General features: G+C 40.0%; 1 protein-coding gene across 3 annotated transcripts in view; it reads right to left on the reverse strand.

Moving 5' to 3' along the window:
• Positions 1-18,679, reverse strand: part of gramd4b (GRAM domain containing 4b) — a 30,087-nt gene continuing 11,408 nt past the window's right edge. For 2 of the 3 annotated variants that reach the window (XM_072664081.1, XM_072664082.1), the window contains exons 5-20: positions 14,212-14,332; positions 14,002-14,060; positions 11,903-12,038; positions 10,850-10,875; positions 10,637-10,728; positions 10,252-10,343; positions 10,012-10,060; positions 9,811-9,882; positions 9,013-9,056; positions 8,804-8,913; positions 8,513-8,667; positions 5,189-5,339; positions 4,740-4,833; positions 4,482-4,572; positions 4,294-4,362; positions 1-4,190 (exon numbers count right to left, since the gene is read on the reverse strand). In XM_072664081.1, coding sequence (XP_072520182.1) covers positions 4,074-4,190; positions 4,294-4,362; positions 4,482-4,572; positions 4,740-4,833; positions 5,189-5,339; positions 8,513-8,667; positions 8,804-8,913; positions 9,013-9,056; positions 9,811-9,882; positions 10,012-10,060; positions 10,252-10,343; positions 10,637-10,728; positions 10,850-10,875; positions 11,903-12,038; positions 14,002-14,060; positions 14,212-14,332 — 1,478 coding nt within the window. In that variant the 3' untranslated portion in view covers positions 1-4,073. The remainder of the gene's footprint in view (positions 4,191-4,293; positions 4,363-4,481; positions 4,573-4,739; positions 4,834-5,188; positions 5,340-8,512; positions 8,668-8,803; positions 8,914-9,012; positions 9,057-9,810; positions 9,883-10,011; positions 10,061-10,251; positions 10,344-10,636; positions 10,729-10,849; positions 10,876-11,902; positions 12,039-14,001; positions 14,061-14,211; positions 14,333-18,679) is intronic. The other variant, XM_072664083.1, reaches the window with a different exon arrangement.

The following is an 18,679-nucleotide window of genomic DNA, read 5'->3' on the forward strand; positions in this document are numbered from 1 at the left end:
TTGTTATTAAATTGTTTTACTTAAATAGAAAAAAGTACAACACATTTACATTAGACAATTTCTTTATAAACTGTTCAGAGGCTTGTTTAACATTAAAACATTTTTTCTGTGTGAAATCCTCCCTTCATAGAGATCACAGGGCATCTCTACAGCTTACTGACTATGGACATCTCGGAGACAATGATTTTACATCTGACCAAATGAAAGAACAGCACAAGGTAAGTTTTAAGACATTTACACTTAGTTTCAAAACTAAATCATTAACCATAAGTCAGAGCAAATGCAGTACATCAGAATTTGACAGGTTAATAAAGATGTTTCTTCTGCACAGGCTATTCGTAACGGTGGTCCTAATAGAAAGTGATTTTAATCCACTGTTAGTCTTTGGCTAGCCACACTAACACAGGCCTGTATGCCACAGATAATCAAATTAAACAGAGTAACACTTACATTTTGCCCAACAACGTCTTGAGCTCTTAAGCAAAAGAGGCTCATCTATAGCTGCTTATTATATGTGCATTGTCTCAAGAGAGCACACTACTGAAAATCTGTTGGGGTCTAACTGAAAGGAGGTAAAAGGGCACAGAGGAAACCCTGCAAATTAAAAGCACGACCAAACCTCCTCTGTATCTCTGCACAGTTATGCTCAGTGTACAACCCTCTCACAGTACCACTAACAATCATCACGGGACGACACCGGGCCCATTTTCATGCCCCTAGATTACTCTGGGGATCAAACTAGCCACAGACATACAAAGTTGTACTCAAAACTCTGTAAACATAAGAGTTTAAGGGCAAGGCAAACAGTAATACAGACATATTTGGCAAAAATAATAATAATAATTTTAACAACATTCTGTGCTTCTTCTCTAATGTGCTGACTGGCTTTCACCCACAAATTTGAATGATTCAGAGGCAACTGATTGTGAAATACATTATTTACTAATAGCTCCACCTTGCGATGGACTGTGCCAAGTTAAAGGGGGTATTCCTGCCTTGCGCCCAATGATTCCGGGTAGGCTCCGGACCCACTACAACCCTGACCAGAAAGAAGTGGATAAAAGGATGGAACAGCTCCAATTTCCATGAAAGTAAACCACAATTTTAAAAGGGCTAAATCTGTGGCTTTACCAAAAATAAGCATTCTTAAAGTTACTGAAGAAGTGAGACACTGACAATTAATTCTCGAATTAATGTGCCAAAACAGTACCATCTGGGCGCGTACACAAAAATAACACAAGAAATGCTACTTTCATCATATAAAGTGCAGATTACTACAGCATCATGTGACTGGTTCAGGTTCACAGACTTCAGTAAACTACATCCACAGGTGCACAAGGGAATGGGGATTTTTTTCCAGTCTAAGATGTTTGGCATCTGAAACTAATCTCTCCACCTTCCCAATGAAAGGCCTGTTATTATTCCTAAAGGTGCTCACAACGGAAATGATATTTTACATTTATTTGTTTGTGCCAAAAACTTTAAGGCCTACAAAAACGTAAAGGTCTCCCAGTGGTTCAGCATGGTGCCCTATGGCAGAGTTACTCCAACAACCATGTTACAATGTGGAGCAGTGGTTGAGGAGGGACCTAATGCTTTGGGAAGTGGCTTCAACTAAATGTAGGAGAAAATATCATTAAAAAGTATTTAAAAATTAGATTACAATAAAGAAAACACTTCAAACAACTACAAGTTCTGAGATCCTGTAAGTAATCATTAATAATTTCCAGTATTGAATGAGAAATTCTTCTGCTGTATTCTTCTGAACGTTTAATGTGGACTGTTAAAAGCAGAGTTGATCCTGACTGGTAATGAGGCATAGCTATGCCAGAAACATTGAACTGCATTACGGAGAGGCATGAAATGAAAAGTTTGATGACATGCGCGAATATATACACAGCTAAATCTCCAAAACCCAACACCCAAAACCCAATAACCCTTCACACATTCTCCACTAGTGAACATTCAGGTGATGGATAAGACTATATGGTGCTGTAGTTGTGCTTATTGTATGAGGTCACATACTTTACAAGAACACATGACTTCAGAGTGAACACTGAACTGAGAAAAGCAATCCTAATCCTACACCTAAATCTAAATCTACGGATGATCCAGAGAGTGCACTATGATTAAGGTGCATGTATTAGACACATTCAAATGCAGCTGGATCTCAGAGCATGATTCCAGATCCAGAGTTTGAGGAGAGATGATTAGAAAAGGCTGTGGTTTTACGTTTCTGGGCACTACAGTAGAGGCGAGTAAATCGATACCAGAGTATGAGTGTTTCTGATCCCGGTGTTTTTCTTTTTTGAGAATGAATCTTTACAAAACAAGTGTTTTCTTTATTCTTTAAAACTAATGATTATTTTCTTTCAAATGGAATGTTTTTCTGAAGCTAGTCATTTCTGACAATGATTGAAGCAACTAGCTGTTTAGGATAGGAAGTACTTTTCCTTCTACTTGTCTCTCTCAGCGCCTCACACACACATGACAGTCATATACAGTGGGGAAAAAAAGTATTTAGTCAGTCACCAATTGTGCATGTTCTCCCACTTAAAAAGATGAGAGAGGCCTGTAATTGACATCATAGGTGAACCTCAACTATGAAAGACAAAATGAGAAAAAAAATAAAATAAAAAAATCAGAAAATCACAGGTCCCAGCTTTCTGCAGGTCATTCACTAGGTCCCCCCGTGTGGTTCTGGGATTTTTGCTCACCGTTCCTGTGATCGTTTTTACCCCACGGGCTGAGATCTTGCGTGGAGCCCCTGATCGAGGGAGATTAGCAGTGGTCTTGTAGGTCTCCCATTTTCTGATTATTGCTCCCACAGTAGATTTCTTCACACCAAGCTGCTTGCCTATTGCAGATTCAGTCTTCCCAGCCTGGTGCAGGTCTACAATTTTGTTTCTGGTGTCCTTCGACAGCTCTTTGGTCTTCACCATAGTGGAGTTTGGAGTGTGACTGTTTGAGGTTGTGGGCAGGTGTCTTTTATACTGTTAACGAGTTCAAACAGGTGCCGTTAATACAGGTAATGAGTGGAGGACAGAGAAGCCTCTTAAAGAAGAAGTTACAGGTCTGTTACAGTCAGAAATCTTGCTTGTTTGTAGGTGACCAAATACTTATTCTCCACCATTATTTGCAAATAAATTCTTTAAAAATCAGACAATGTGATTTTCAGATTTTCTTTCTCATTTTGTCTCTCATAGTTGAGGTCTACCTATGATGTCAATTACAGGCCTCTCTCATCTTTTTAAGTGGGAGAACCAATGCAAATTGGTGACTGACTAAATACTTTTTTTCCCCACTGTAAATGCACTGAAATGAAAAATACGTCTTGAAACTGTTAATGGTAATAGAAGTAAATGTGATGCCCACAGTTTTAGTAGATGTCCTGCTGCGTATAGAGAGTACTGGACATACCAGAGTACTGGTATCAGGATACCAGTCTTGGTATTACTTGGCATGGGATCAAAAACAAAATTAGTGGTGTTAGCCATCCCTACTGAAGCAGAAACTGTATGCTCTGTGAGAGGCGTTTTAGGCTATGGTGTTCCTCAAGCATGTTGTTTCTCACTACTAAAAGGACTTGCCACCACAAACTGCAGTGTGTCTCCCTCTGCAAGGCTAGACGTGATACAATACACATGAAAAAGACAGCAGGATCAACAAAAAGGCTGGGTTAAACACTATGTGACAAGACTGAGTTCAGAGACACAAATCTAGAAACATACACACACATACACACACATACACCAGACAAGAATCTTCTCAGAATAGGCGAGGAGAACCAGCTCCTGTTCCATAATGGCATTTGAGTGTTAGTCAGCAAGTTGCTACGCAAGACACAGTAAACGCCAGTGTACAGGTCAACAGTGTCTCGTTTTTAAAACACCTTTCTAAAAATGCAGCACAGAGAGGATATGGGAGATGGATTCCATATTGTTCTGGATGTCCCGGTACCTCCTCTACTGAAAAGGGAGAAGTTGAAGGAGCTGCTTCTGAGCTAAAGTCTCCAAGTTCATTTGGAGTCCCAGCAGGTTGTGGGCCGCCGGGCTGTTGAATGTTCCATATTTCTATGTTTCTGAGTTGGTGACTGTGACAGAGGGAGTGGCGCCGATGATCTTGGTGTACTGGCTGAAGATGGCGTCAAAGGCCTCGTCTCGGTGAATCATGGCACCAAACACTAGAGGCTGAGACACAGGGCCGAAGAGGAGCAGATAAGTCTGGGAAGACATGTCTTAACGTATCTGATGATGTGCAGCTGTATGCTAGATTTGAATGCTTGCAACCTACCTTTTGTGTGGAAGGCGTGGCTATCGAGATTCCCATCCCAGATCCAGGCAATACTGACAGAACTTTATACTGTGATGGATAAAAAGGCAGTTCAGACGTGCTTCCATGTACAGAATGAACTACATATCCATAAGGAAATAAGAGAACAATCAACATCATGTGCTGCATATTACATGATATAATAATACCTTTTGAATATCTGTTATGTCTTGGAGTTTGATGACTTTATTCTTCTTCGAGGAGGTCGACCGGGAGCTGGAGCTTTCAAAACACAAGTAACTACAAGACAAAGGAAAAACACATTTCTTAGAAATAAAAACACTAATTTATGTAATTATAATAAAAGTGCACAAATTAACAAATGAAAAACACTATGTTAAATTAATTTTAAAAACAAAAAGCTGTACAATAGGTCAACCGCATGTTGTATTAGCACACAGTCATACTTCTCTGTCACATAGAGGACACCGTTGCGTATGTAGTCAGTGGGAATTTTTCTGTCCCTGTTGATCAAGCAGCATCTCCACCCATTCTCACACACTGAAAATAACACAGACACTGTTAAAGACGTTTTCATAACCATTTCTATGGCTACGACCAAAACAGATCCCTACCAGTTTAGGTTTCTGGGTACAGACTAGGCTGGACTACAGGTATTTTTTTTGTCCATCTCTGCAGTGTTTTTGCTTTATGATTTGTCAAAGTGAACACGTTAAACTGTGCAGAGCATCTGGCTCAGCAGTTGCTGTTAATGTAACGTTAATTCTGTAGTAACAAGACTTGAACTTGCACTCTGAATTGTATTTAGCTGATGTAAGTCACTCCATTAGCTGAGTGCAGATGCTTCAGTATATTCTGACTCTTAGCTGCAGTGCCTGTACTAGTATGCTCCTACCTGGAAGGGGGCGCTCATTCTCGGACAGGTTGAAGACTTCATGAAAAGGCCCTCTCTTGGTGCTGTATGCCCGCCCACTCTCTTCCTCACGGCCAATGCCACTAGGCATTCCTGCTGCCAGGCTACCACGTGCCACCATAGGCTGGATCTGCTGCAGGGAGGAGATGGATCAGGTTAACTGCACAAAAAAAAATGACATTAGTGAGGGGCCTCCATTCTGGCCCTACATTCTGATACAGGATCAGGAGTCTGCAGTTCCCCCTCTTATTACCATCCAGGGACATGACTGATCACAGATCATCACTGAAACACAAGAGCCCATCAGATGGGAGTTTTTGTTTCAGGCTTCAGCACACCACCAGTGTCAGACAGTGAGCCCAGAGACACTCCAGAACAAGCCTAACCTAGCACAGACCGGTGCAGTGCGGAGAGCAGAGGCTGCAGTAGTGAAATGTTGAGAAGAAGGCCACACTTGTTCCTCTCTGGCTGTCAGACATCAGCAAGGGAAGTTGGGAGAGGGGGATGCAGTGCAATCGTGCAAAGCGCAAAGCCATGGAGTCATACAGGCACAGTTTTACTTATGAAGCTAAACCGAACAGACACAGTAAGACAGTGTGTTTCTTAAAGAGAGAAACATATCTGACTCATCTGTGAGCTTCAGCTGGTCTGATGAAAATTCTTAAATGGAACATTATATTTAGTATGACAGAAGGATGTACGTTTCATTCTGGGTATTCCATGTGTCAGACATTTGGAGTAAATGTGCACAGTACCAAGAAGATCTAACATTCAAAACTAGCAGCATCCATCATATTTTATGCAGGGTGTGTCATTAACACTCCATACTGAATACTGAATACACAGCAGAATCAGTATTTATTCTGATTCACACAGTAAACAAAAACAAATGTGTTTAGATTACAAAACACAAGTAACCCTTTTCCCATACATACTAACTATAAAACTTAGGGGCAGTGGTGGCTCAGCGTTTAGAGCGCCGGGTTATCGATAACAGAGTTGTGGGTTCGATTCCCGGGCTTGGCAAGCTGCCACTGTTGGGCCCTTGAGCAAGGCCCTTTACCCTCTCTGCTCCCCGGACGCTGGAGTTGGCTGCCCACCGCTCTGGGTGTGTGTGTGTGTACTCACTGCCCCTAGCTCACTAGTGTGTGTGTGTGAGTGTGTGTTCACTACCACAGATGGGTTAAATGCGGAGGACCCATTTTGCTGTACAGTGCACACTGTACAGTGACAAATATGTGCACCTTTACCTTTAAAAGTCATAAAATACACTCTGACTTACCCAATTCAGCATTGGAATATTAACTGTCAAACACTGACACCAGAAAATACAAGTTGGCAGTGCACTGCCTATTCGGGCATTGGGCTAAGACAAAAAGTTAAAAAAACTAACAAAAACAAAAAAAGAAAAACCCAATAAATCGAGACAAAATTCAGGGAAAATAATTTTATATTCATTGTTTAAAACTGTAAGTATTTTATAGGTGCATTTTTAGTATAGGGGTGATTCTTCAATTAGGAAACCTTTATGTTCCCTGGTTATAAATTCATGTTAGAAATACTACAAAATAAGTAACATTTAAACATATTATTTTTGGGTCACCCAAATTATTATAAAGTAGCATTTTGATGTTTATAGTGCAATATTATATATATACATATTAGAAATGTTCACATCATTTATATGTAGTTAAAGTAAATATACTACTAGCTGTTCAGCACTGTTACAGAATCCATGACCTTGGGTCTTTTTTATTAAAAATAAATAAAGACAATAACCGTAAGATGTCTTTACCAACACAAAACTGGTTGTGATGGTAATGATATATGATCACAGTAATGACAGGTTTTCAGTTTCAGAGTATCTTTTTAACTGTTTAGAAATGAAAGTTCAACATATTACTTCCTAAAACCATTTTTTTTGTCAATATTGCCGTAAGGCATTAGTAGAGCTCTAGAGAATACTGAAAAGAAGTGAAACCTTTGGAATAGTCTGGATTGTTTACTTTAAATCGTGTAAACATTAACAGAATTATTCCTTTTTCTTCTTCCAAAAGTTAAGATGGTAAAAAAGACCCTTATTGAGGAATCACCCATATCTTGGCTAGTTTGCATTTCCAACATCCAAAGCCATAAGCCCAAAAGCCCAAAGACACAAATTACACTTTTCCCACCATGAGCTCATGGCTGTTCCTATAGTGTGGCCTGTTTATTCTGTTTAATGGCCAGATTTCTGAGTTAAATTAGGGTCCTCACACTTCATCACACACACACAAACAACCAGAGCCACACACATAGCTTTGATCAGTTCAGTAGAGCACTTATGTGAAAAGGCTAATACTGTCTTTCAGCTGCACTGACTGAAAAAGCTGATGACTTGCTATCCCAGGGAGTGTAAAACCAGAACTGGACTCTGATACTTCACTGTTACATGGCCTCAGCCCTAATGTGACATGCGCCAAATGTATATGTAACATGGATACAAAAACCTTGTATCTCCAAAACCGCAACTTTACATGAGCAAGATTCACATTCATGTCAAAAAGTAAAAAACAGCAAAAATGGAGATATGTCAGGTTTTTATATGACGGCAATGGTATATTAAAATTCGCTGAATAAATTATTTTTGAGGAGTTGTTTCACTACATCGTCCCAAAGTGCTTTGATTCATGGATTTAGGCTTAACTTGGCAGTTCTAATGTCATAGCACTTGTCTCAGCTATGGTCTACAATAGAAAACCTATTTAAATGTAACCTCTACACAAACACACACACTGAAGTGGAAACTAGATACCCTCTAAAGGCAATGGATCAAAAACATACTTGTTAATTCAGCATACAACCATCCTGTTTTATTTATATTCATCATTTAGAACAATAGTAATCTGAGCTTCAGCTGTTTTTATATAGAACATTTATGCTCAGTAGGTTTTTGATCCATTCTCCAGCAGAATTGTGTGTACTGGTCTAAATCTCTATCTGTACACACACACACACACGCAGGACCAGCCAGTGGTGGCAAACACAGGCACTGCTGTCAAACCAAAGGCCACACAGATCCCTACCTTTTCAAACCCAGACAGCTAAGAGAGAAAAATAACAGAGCACAAGTGTGACAGACTATTCCTCCAGATAAAGCCACTGACTTCTGCTCTCTGACACACACACACACACACACTAACCAGGCTGAGCATTTCGTTTTTCACTAGTATAATAAACATCATGTTTTCTTTGAATACATTTAAACTCTCGATTGGATCTTTATTAATACAAAACTGGTGTATGTAAACACATACACACACTTACCCGTCTGTTGAGGGTGGCGCTGTTGCGCTCTTTGAGCTGTGGGTCAGTTGGCAGGTTGTTCCATATGATGTAGGGGGTGTCATATTTGTCCCTAAGTTTGGGGCAGCTCTTGAAGATGAAGTCAATGATGAAGAACTTGATTCCAGCATAGAGCCCTGGTGTAACAATAACATTGCAGCTGTAAATTAACTACATCTACAACATCAACACTTTTTTATATAAAAACAACAAGATAATGAAGCTGGCCTTGAACGAATGATGCTTTCAATTGAATGTGTGCAAATATCTTACCGATTATAAAACCCAGAAGTTTATATGGCAGTAGGCAGGAAGCAATGAACGCCATCCACAGACCAATATACAATTTCTGAGTGATCTCTGGCTGAACCCACATAAATAGACTGCAACATACATACAAACATATGAAAACATAACGTTGGATTTTTACAAAAGCTGTGTTTGTAGCTGAATTCGTAATTAAAATGCTTAAATTCACTTACTTTTTGATTTTCTCCAGAACATCAGACATCTTTCCAAACAGGTTCTATGAAAACACACAGTGTGGGAAAAAATGTAATGCTCTTATCAACCTAAAGCACCATTATGTAGCATTTCTACCTTAAAACATCAATTTCAAAATCACTGTGATGCACCACTGACTTGTAATTAGCAGTGTAAGAAAATAGCAATATAATTAAAGTATTGCAATATTATGTTTTTCAATACTGTATCGATTCTCAAAAACACATGATTTACAATTTTTTATCATTAGTTTACATGCAAAGATTAGTGTCAGACACGGGTTCATTTAGTGTTGTGTTTAACCCCAACCGTTAAGATAGCAGTATTGTGTCTTAACTCTTGTGTCTTAAGGACAGTTTTCCTAAAATGTAATTTTTTTTAGATCACAATATGTCGTCTTACAGTATCGCAATATATTGAATTGTAAACCCTGTATTGTGATACATGTCATATCACCAAGCTCTCGCCAAAACACAGCCCTACCTGAAAGAGTGAGAATTCTCACTCTGGGCTCGGCACAACAGCTACTGCGCTATGTAACTCTGGTAAAGCGGGCAACACTCACAAAAACTGCTAACGCTGCATAACCAGTCATATTTTCTACCTTGACAGCCTGCATGCTTCTTTCACTTTAGATTGTGCCAAAAATGCATGTATAAAGCATGTTCTTTAGCGGTGGCTCAACGAGTGAGTCACACTTCCCGACTGCAGGGGAAGCCCAGGAGTAAGAAATGCCCATTCAAGTGCTGCTGTTTATGTAAAATAAAAATGTATACCTGTGCTTTCTGCGCCACGTCTAACACTAACTGGAACTTCTCTGAAACAGTCAGGTCTTCTTTTGGAGGCTCCTGATACAAAGAGAAAAGAAAGACTCTCAAACGTTTCATAAAGTCTACTTCTATGAAAATGAAATAATGAAAATCAAGATTATGTGATCATGCTATTTCATATATCAGCAACACTGTGGTCATATTTACCATGGGTTCAGACACCTCAGGCACAATGCTCCACTGTATCCTCCAGCCTCTGCAACAGCAATAGGGTCACATGGTTTGTCATTAGAACACTGAAATCCTGCAACACTGCAGCCTAATGAGAATAATCATAATTATGGGGCATTTAGCTCCAGGGGGTGAAATCAGAGGTAAATGTGCTGGCATGCATAAATGTGTTTGATCAGTTTGATTCAAAATAGAATGAGTTGCTATTGGACTTACTTTGCTATGAGGTAATTTAAGGACAAGCGTAGAATGGCTAAGAATAGAAACATGGGAATGGCCCAGCCATGCCACACAGCATTCATATAGATCTATGGAAAGAGAGATAGAGAGAGAGCGGAGTGGAGAGGAACCATACATCAGATGAGGTATCCTCAATGGGAGGCCTACTATAGTGTTTAAACATTATTTTCCTTACTTTAAGCGTTTTTTGTAATACTGCATAGCATGGTTAATCAAATATACTGCCATTGCTTTGCACCAACTCATGGTAATTCAAATAGGTAGGTAGAATCAAAATTTTTGGTTTATCCTCCAAAAAACTGTTTCTTTTAGTTGTTGTTGTTTTCTTTTTTTCATCTTTGTGAGTGTTTGTATTACTTACAATGAAGGCAATGGCTGATGTGTAGACAGAGTGCCAGCTAGATAAGGCAGAAAGGTTCCTCATGAAATTGGTGACAGGTTTAGCACCTCGTTCTGTAAATACATTTACACAGTCAGAATGTCTGCTCAGGAACATACTGTAAAAAATGTACAGTGATGCAGTAAAAATATTTATGGTAATTTGGGGCTCCAGCAATTCCATGCCTATACTTACTGAGTCGTCTCATGTTTTCAGTTAATCTGTAACAAGAGCAGAAGGTGAAGATTAATTATTTACCAGAGCAACAACAGCAGTTTAGTGCTGCTGAACTGTATCCTACTAACAGGGCAGGGAACAAAAAAACATAAGATCGAAAACCACCACCAGGGGGAGGACAACAGCAATGTACTTCAAAAGCCTTCCTCAATTAAACCAGGACACTTGGAACCACTCATATTTCTCAAGTGAATACTAGTAGTCTAATCATAGAATGCAGCATCACACATTAAAAAACTGATTTCAGAAAGGTCACAGTATGTCTGGACTAGCATAAGGACATGTTCTATATTAGGGGTCTGTAATCACCCCAAAAGAACATTCAGAGGAGCTTGTTGAAGGTACTGCCATGTCCTAAAAACTAAAACCATTGTCTTGTAGGTTTTGTCACCAGCAGCTCTAATGTGGACAGTGACATTTATAGCTGTCCCTAGAGTCTGTAGTGTCTTCTTTGACCAGCTCCTCCCCCTCAACCTACAAAAGATTTATTAGCAGGAAGATACAGTCAGGAAATAAATTAAGACTCCCCATGAAAACCATACATATTTAAACACACAGACATTTGATCGGCAGTTAACAATACTGAAAGACGGGTAATATGCTAGGACGGCCATGTTGGCAGACGTTTCACTTGCTGTTCTGGGATGTTTTTAAATGCTTTCCCAGACTCCCAGATGAATCCTTTTTTCCTGAAGTCCTCACAGAGCTCTTTGGATCTGGCCATGGTGATCTTCACCACCCACTTCTACAGTCAAGAGCAAACCAAACTAAATGTCTGAGGTTTAAATAATGATATTCTGCAGTTGATGTTCTGCACCTGATTCTAATTTTAGACTGAAGTAGTAATAAATGTTGGGGTGTCCTAAAATTTTCCTTTACAAGAAAATTACATTTCTATTAAATACATTTTACAAATGATTTTAAAGACATTTTTCTCTATATGTCTAAATATGTAAAAAAGAAGGTTTTCATGGGGTGTCACATGACTGTAGATGGTGTTGGCTACGTCACCTTTTAGCACTGAGTGGCTCCTCTGTCTCTATTGTGTTCTCTTCAGGCTGGAAGCGGAAGTCCTCTATATACACACCAAGGCGCTCGTAAAGCCACTTCCACAGCTTAGACCTCAACGACTCCTTCTGTTTTTCTCCTGTCAGAGAGGAGAAAAGGGCTGTCAGTCTGGTAATGGGACAAAACCAAAGTCCATGCGTTATATGTGTACAATGAATAAGTGATGCAAATGCTCTTTCAGTGATGAGACTGCCTCCCTGCAACAAATACACACAAAGCTCTGAGCTGCAGATAAACGTCTAGAAGTGTGAGAAGTATGAATCTGAATATCAGCTGAAGGTCAGATAAACTGTATGCTCTGTGAGATGTGAAACAGGCACCAACCAGAGGTCTGCCTAGGAATGAATTTGAAGGTCTAGCCTGTACTTATGAGTTTAGGACCCGACCCGATCAGGCCAGATGGGCACTGATCAATTTAAACCTGATTTGAACTTTTGATAATGTGTGTGTGTGTGTGTGTGTGAAAACAGCCTAGGGGTGCGTGATATGGTAAAAATATATCACAATTTTGATATTTAAAAAAATTTGTTTAGGTGTTTTAGTATGGACAATATGCATAGTACTGTGAAAGATTAGAATGTTTAGGTGACACTAGACTACTGGGATAAACTGCATTTTATTCATTTTATTGCTTTTATAACCCCACAAAAATACATGCTACATTTATGTATCAGTATTAGAATTGGCAGATACATGCATATATAAATACATATCACACTGGGGCACTGGCCCACTACTTCCATATTGGTGTATCCCTACTCTACCCCATTCCAAAGAGTCAGACAGCTTGTGGGTCATGTGGGGACGAGTGGTTCATGAACAAGCTGCATCAATGCATATTTTGTTTTTGTTTTTTTCCATAAGAGCAGAGCTCAATGGATCACGTTTTAGACCTGAAGAGGGAACCACTGCGCTGTCACATCCAAGCCTTCATGTTAGCAATTTGACCTTTTGCACTGGCATGGCTGACAGTTTGCTGAGTAAATGTGAACTGAGAGCTTAAGGAATTTTTGGATTAGATTTGAGTTGATGTCAAATTTCACTTCACTAAATATTTGGTTTGTCACTAAATAGAGATTACCACTACATGTGGGTCCTGGTATGAAGATAAAGGTACAACGGTTCTTTGAGCAATGCCACAGAAGAAGCACCCATTCTTTTGCTATGTATAAAGTGTATTAGATATGTGTAAAGGCAGACTCCATGGCTAGGTGCTTGATTTTTACACCTGCTGCTAAAGGACTGAATCAAAACACGTGAATTCAATTATTAACTTCTTTTGTTCATATAATGTATGTATGTTTACTGATGTATAGAGATCTGTGAGTTTGGGTAAAACAAAACCTTTCATTCAAAGAACCACATGAAGATCCTTTTTTTTAAAGAGATTTGTACAAAGCAGTGGTCTTGTCTATTAAAGCTGTCATCAAATCAGTGATGTTTCTTAAATAGTTCACTGCATGAGTGTGTATTCTGTGCAAAGTCTACAGAAAAGACAAACAAACATAAAATAAACCTGAATGAATTCAGGAGATTTTTTTAATCAAATCAAGCTGTATAACCGAAGGCTAAGCAGCGGTCATGTGGTCTGATGCAGACCTAAGTCTGTGTGTGTATCTAATCATACCACCTTTCTAAGCTTCTTCACCCTCAGGACCTATAGCCGTTTGCTTACCCCATCTCTCACACATACCTACATACAGTGACCTGCTTAAAACACTGGCTAATGACTGCAGATAGCCATCTTATCTTAAACTACAGAGAATGGTGTTCTTCCACCCATATAAACAAGCAACAGTTATTTGACAGAAAGGGCAGACAGTCAAATATTCCTTGCTTAAAGGTTAATTACAGCAACACCAAGTGACAGGGCAGACACAGGCCAGAAATAGTAGCAAGAGACAGTCAGCCTGAACTCGATATAGCCTGAAAGAGAATAAAGTATCCTCCAATGTGGAATATCTTGCTTTCATAGCAGCTAAATTTTAAAAAAGCCACGCGGTACACAGAGGTTCAAGTAGTGGACACCTCCAACAGCTTACCTGTTCCATTGACAGTAGGACTTTGAGGTTTTGGAGGTGGGGGTGGAGAATCCTCAAGCCTGTGAGTAACACATAAATATGTATTATATAGGATATGCCTGAGTTTGTGAACACTGTCCATGTATTAATTTCTATTGAAGGGACAGTGCATATGTAACCAAGCTTAGATAAGAGAATGAGTTGCTAGTAAATTAAATCCTTTCATCGTACCTGGTTTTGAGAATCTCGCTCATCTTCTGTTCAAGGTCAACTCTTTTCGAGCGCTCCTTGTCCAGCTCCTGCTTCAGCGTCTCGATGTTCGTCTCCTCTCGAAGTTTCCTCAGCTCCTCCTCTGAGGGAAACAGAACAGCACAGTGCAGGGACATGGCTGAGGGAATTCCTGACACAGTTTTCGAGCAGTGCCACACAAATCACATCTCAATGGGTCATTTCAAAGTGTCAATCATTTCACATGTGAGATGGGGAGTACAGTAGTAGGTCTCATCTTGGGCTTCATCGAACAGGTAACTTTTCTAAAATTCATGTCCATCAGCGTTACATAATTATTAGCAAACTATGCCACATAGCTAACATACAGACTTATTGCTTTCAGAATTACTTTTAGGGTTGTCACAGTTGATCACAATTATTAATATGCATTTTTAAATGTAAATCTACAGCCAAAAAAGACAAGACGGTTGTTTCATTTCATCTATGTCATGTAAAAACTTTGTATCTTCATTTTTCTTTTTTTCACTTCACAAAATGATGTTCATTGAAATGAAAGAAGGTTGTTGCTATTTTGGAAAGCTTTTCACATTAATTTAGGCAATTTATTTAGGGTCAGCAAAATGCCAAATTTTTTCAAGGTCTGGACATCGTCATGTGAGATGATCTAACTCCAGACTGACTCCAGGCTTGAAATATCCTGGGAATAACTGCAGAAGTAGAGAAGTATAATGTGTTTACAACAGAAGTAGACTGCAGAGAAAGTTGCTCTAGTTTGTTTTAGAGGTGAGTCGAGAGGGAGACTGCCTTGACTTAGGGGGGAGGTCACGGCTCATAAAGACAATACACCTGCATGTAAGAAGGTCTAAATTCTGTTGAGCTAAATGTCTCTCTAAATCTTCATCAACCTATGTCATGCTGGTATCAAAGCAAACTCACTCATGAGTTGAATTCAGTCTATGTTTAGACAGCCAGTCATCTCTGATTTTCTTCTAACAAACCCGACATGAATCAGACGATGCAGACAGATCCATTCAATTTCACACACTTTCAACTTGTCAAAACACACAGCTGCAATCAGGTAAGGCCAACATTAAATCTGTTCTCCAACATTACATCCTGCTCTGTGAATGAGGCCTATTTCCCCACACTACACCTGCTTCAAGGTTACCTGGAACATAAGACCATCCTCATCTATAATTCAGCCCCAGCCTTGTCTCTGCCAGTGGCACTGGCCTTATTGTGAAGACCCCCCCCCCCAGCGCTGACTCAAAGGCAAGTGAAATAGAGCAGACACCTGAGATCTGTACAATGAGGGAGATCCTAACTGCCAACAGCAAAATTTCAAACCTACAGTTGCAAATGAAATTATTTAACCCTATACCGCAAATTAGGTAATATGCAAACTTTCAGCTGTTAGCAATAAACCAATCAAACAAGACCAATTTAAATAGCTCAACACAACTAATAGAACAAGTGCTTTCTCCATACTCAGAACAAAATTCCACTTTTAATGACAACTGCAGTCTCAGAATTAGCCAACTCTTCATTAAAAAACTGTCTTTAATACTTAGTAGAGCCCCCTTTAGCTGTTATTACATGCTGCAAACATGATGCATAGCCAGACACCAGCTTCTGGCAGCATTCCTGAGGCCTCCAGTTCACTAATATTAATGGGTTTGCATGCTGCAACCACCTTCTTTAAATACCACCAGACCTTTGTTATGGAGTTGGGTCCATAGCAAATTCGGGTGACATTTCCTTCTCCACATTTCTGTAGCCTGTGTTGAGTATTATTGTCTTCATATTGACTTGTGTTTAGTAGTGTCTAAGCTTAGAGGTATTTTTGAATTCTAGTCTATTCAAACTAGCTAAGGGTGTTCTTGAGTAAACAGTGAAGCATTTACATTTATGTTTATATTTACAGCATTTATCAGACTTACAAAAGTGTTTCACTATTTACTCAAGAATAACCTTGGTTAGTTTGAATAGACAAAAAATTCAAAGATACCTCTATGCTAAGATACTACTAAACACAAGTCAATATGGAGACCATAATACTCTACTCTTTGCCCAAGTACTCACAGAGGGTCTTCTGTCTGCGTTTGAAGACACCGAGTGACTCTGCTGTTCGGACACCCAGGGAAAGTTAGTTCCTCCACTTCGGTGCCAGGACAGAAAAAGCCTGGACGCTTGTCTTTCATTGATTTTAAGAGATGGCAGGTCAAGCCGAGCTGTACTTGAAGCTCGAAGGGCTCTTGGTGCGGATCGGCTTTTGACCATTGCCATCAAGTATGGAGGGGCTGGTCCGTTCTTGGCTTTGTAGGCCAGCATAAGGGTTTTGTAGTCAAGTCTTGAAGTGACAAGAGACTGGCCAAGCACCTTGGTGGCCTCTCTAGAGAGGAAGGGTCGAATTCTCCAGATGAGAAATCTGCATGACCAAGTTAGATTTGCAATATGACTTGAGAACGATAACTGATCATCCATGACTACACCAAGGCTTCAAGCTTCTGTAAATGGAGTGACCAGTGAGTTCTCAAAGGAGATGGCAAGATTTTGCATATAAGCATCTACTAAATGCCATAAATTTAAATGTAAACGTACCCTAGAGTCCAATTGTTTCATGACGCCTCTTCTAATAAATGGACTCATCTACCTTACGTTGCACCCATTACTGACACAGATGTGCAGCCAATAGAATAGGACTCTGGAGCACATATACATGAACCTATTGGCACCATGCCTAATGCCAAGTGTGGGCTACAGGGCTATAAAGCCCCCCGGCATTGAGCTGTAAAGCAGTGAAACTGTGTTTTCTGAAATTATGGTGCTCCAGCCAATGCTTCTGAGATGAGTTGGGAAGTTGGGAATGAGGTGGGGTGGTGATCATCAAACAGCCTGACCCCGCTAACACTGAATGAAACCAAATCCTCACAACAATGCTCCCAAATCTTTTTGGAAAATCTTTCATGGACAGTAGAGGCAGATACTCCAACAGAGTCTTTTTAATAGCCTCAGAAGTACTGACCAAAGACCAAAATGACACATAATGCCGCCTTTTTTTACCTCCTTTTATGAATGAAATCTGGTATGTTGTATCAGGAAAATATGAAACTGTGCTGTGCTAAGGGACCTGAAAACTTAAGAAGGAGACTCTGATTAGGGTACAACTCAAAACCTGCTTCTGGCCTCTGTTCAAGCACCCAATCCTTCCCTACCTGCACCAAAGAAAAGTGCCATTGAACCACAGTCAGCGTAGTTTGTGTGCGATTTTTCCATGCAGGAACATTGCAGACCCAACAAAGAAGCTGGGACGCTGCGTCTCGGTGAGCTCCACTGACCCACAGCACACTGCAGTATATGGGGGGACAGGCCCTTCTGAGCAAAAGTGCATACAACAGCAATATTGTCATTCCCTGGCAGATTCTGGTCCCTGCAGGAGCATCCATATGAGTTTTTTTCAGGTGTGCTGGAAGCAAAGCTTTTAAACATGCATGACTTCTCAATAACCACAATGAATCAAACTACATTTATACAAAGGAAATGAATTCAAACCAGATCAAACCTAATTCATTCATAAACTTTTGATTTAGGAAAAAGTGCTGTGTCTGCAATCGTGGCTGCTAATCTGTATTCCTGCCAGGCACACACTTAACCTTATGGGCTTGGGGAAGTGTTACCCTGACATGCCGAAGTGCCAGCACTGCAACACAACCTGTGACACTCACACCTTCGAAACAGTAACAGCTTGTAAATATTGAGCAGGCCAGTAATGTAAGTGAGTTCCTGACTTCCTGATGGAATAAAAGATCAGAGATTTCGGTTTCTTCTGGAAGCTTAATGACTCCTGTCATTTTAGCTCATCGACTACACATGGTACAAGAGTCAGAGATTTGGGCTTGGACCAGTCTAAAGAAAAATGCACCATGAAAAAAAAACACCACAATCTTAGTCACAAAGTGCATTTTCACATAAAACAACAAATACAGACCTCCCAGGTCCAGAACAATGCTATACTGCAATTACAACAGTGCTTCCCTACTCAACAGGTTATGCCTCCTGGATCCAGGAACTCAACCATGCAGTCAACATGCTGCTGCTCTGGCTCCATGATTCCATTACACGATCATCTTTCTAGATGGACAACATTACCAGGGCTTTGCAGAATAAGACTGAGGCCACCATCCAAAGGCCCTCAATGTGATGTGATGTAAGTGAGGTCCTAACTGAAATAAAACACCAGATTCTTCACTTTCCAACAGATGGTCATTCTGTTTCCTGATGCAATGTTTTTTCACCTGCTATACTCAGTGCAAAGGTTTGGGCTGGGACCAGTCCTAAGCCAACTCTTTGGACATATAATACTCACAGCATCGCTATCATCAGTGTTTCCAGTGAACAGCAGGAATGTCTATGAGCAGCACCCAACTGTATGTTTCTTTAAAAGCAGTATGCCATGTGGCATAGATTT

This window comes from Salminus brasiliensis, chromosome 19 (assembly GCF_030463535.1).
Source record: "Salminus brasiliensis chromosome 19, fSalBra1.hap2, whole genome shotgun sequence".
Classification (NCBI taxonomy): Eukaryota; Metazoa; Chordata; class Actinopteri; order Characiformes; family Bryconidae; genus Salminus; species Salminus brasiliensis.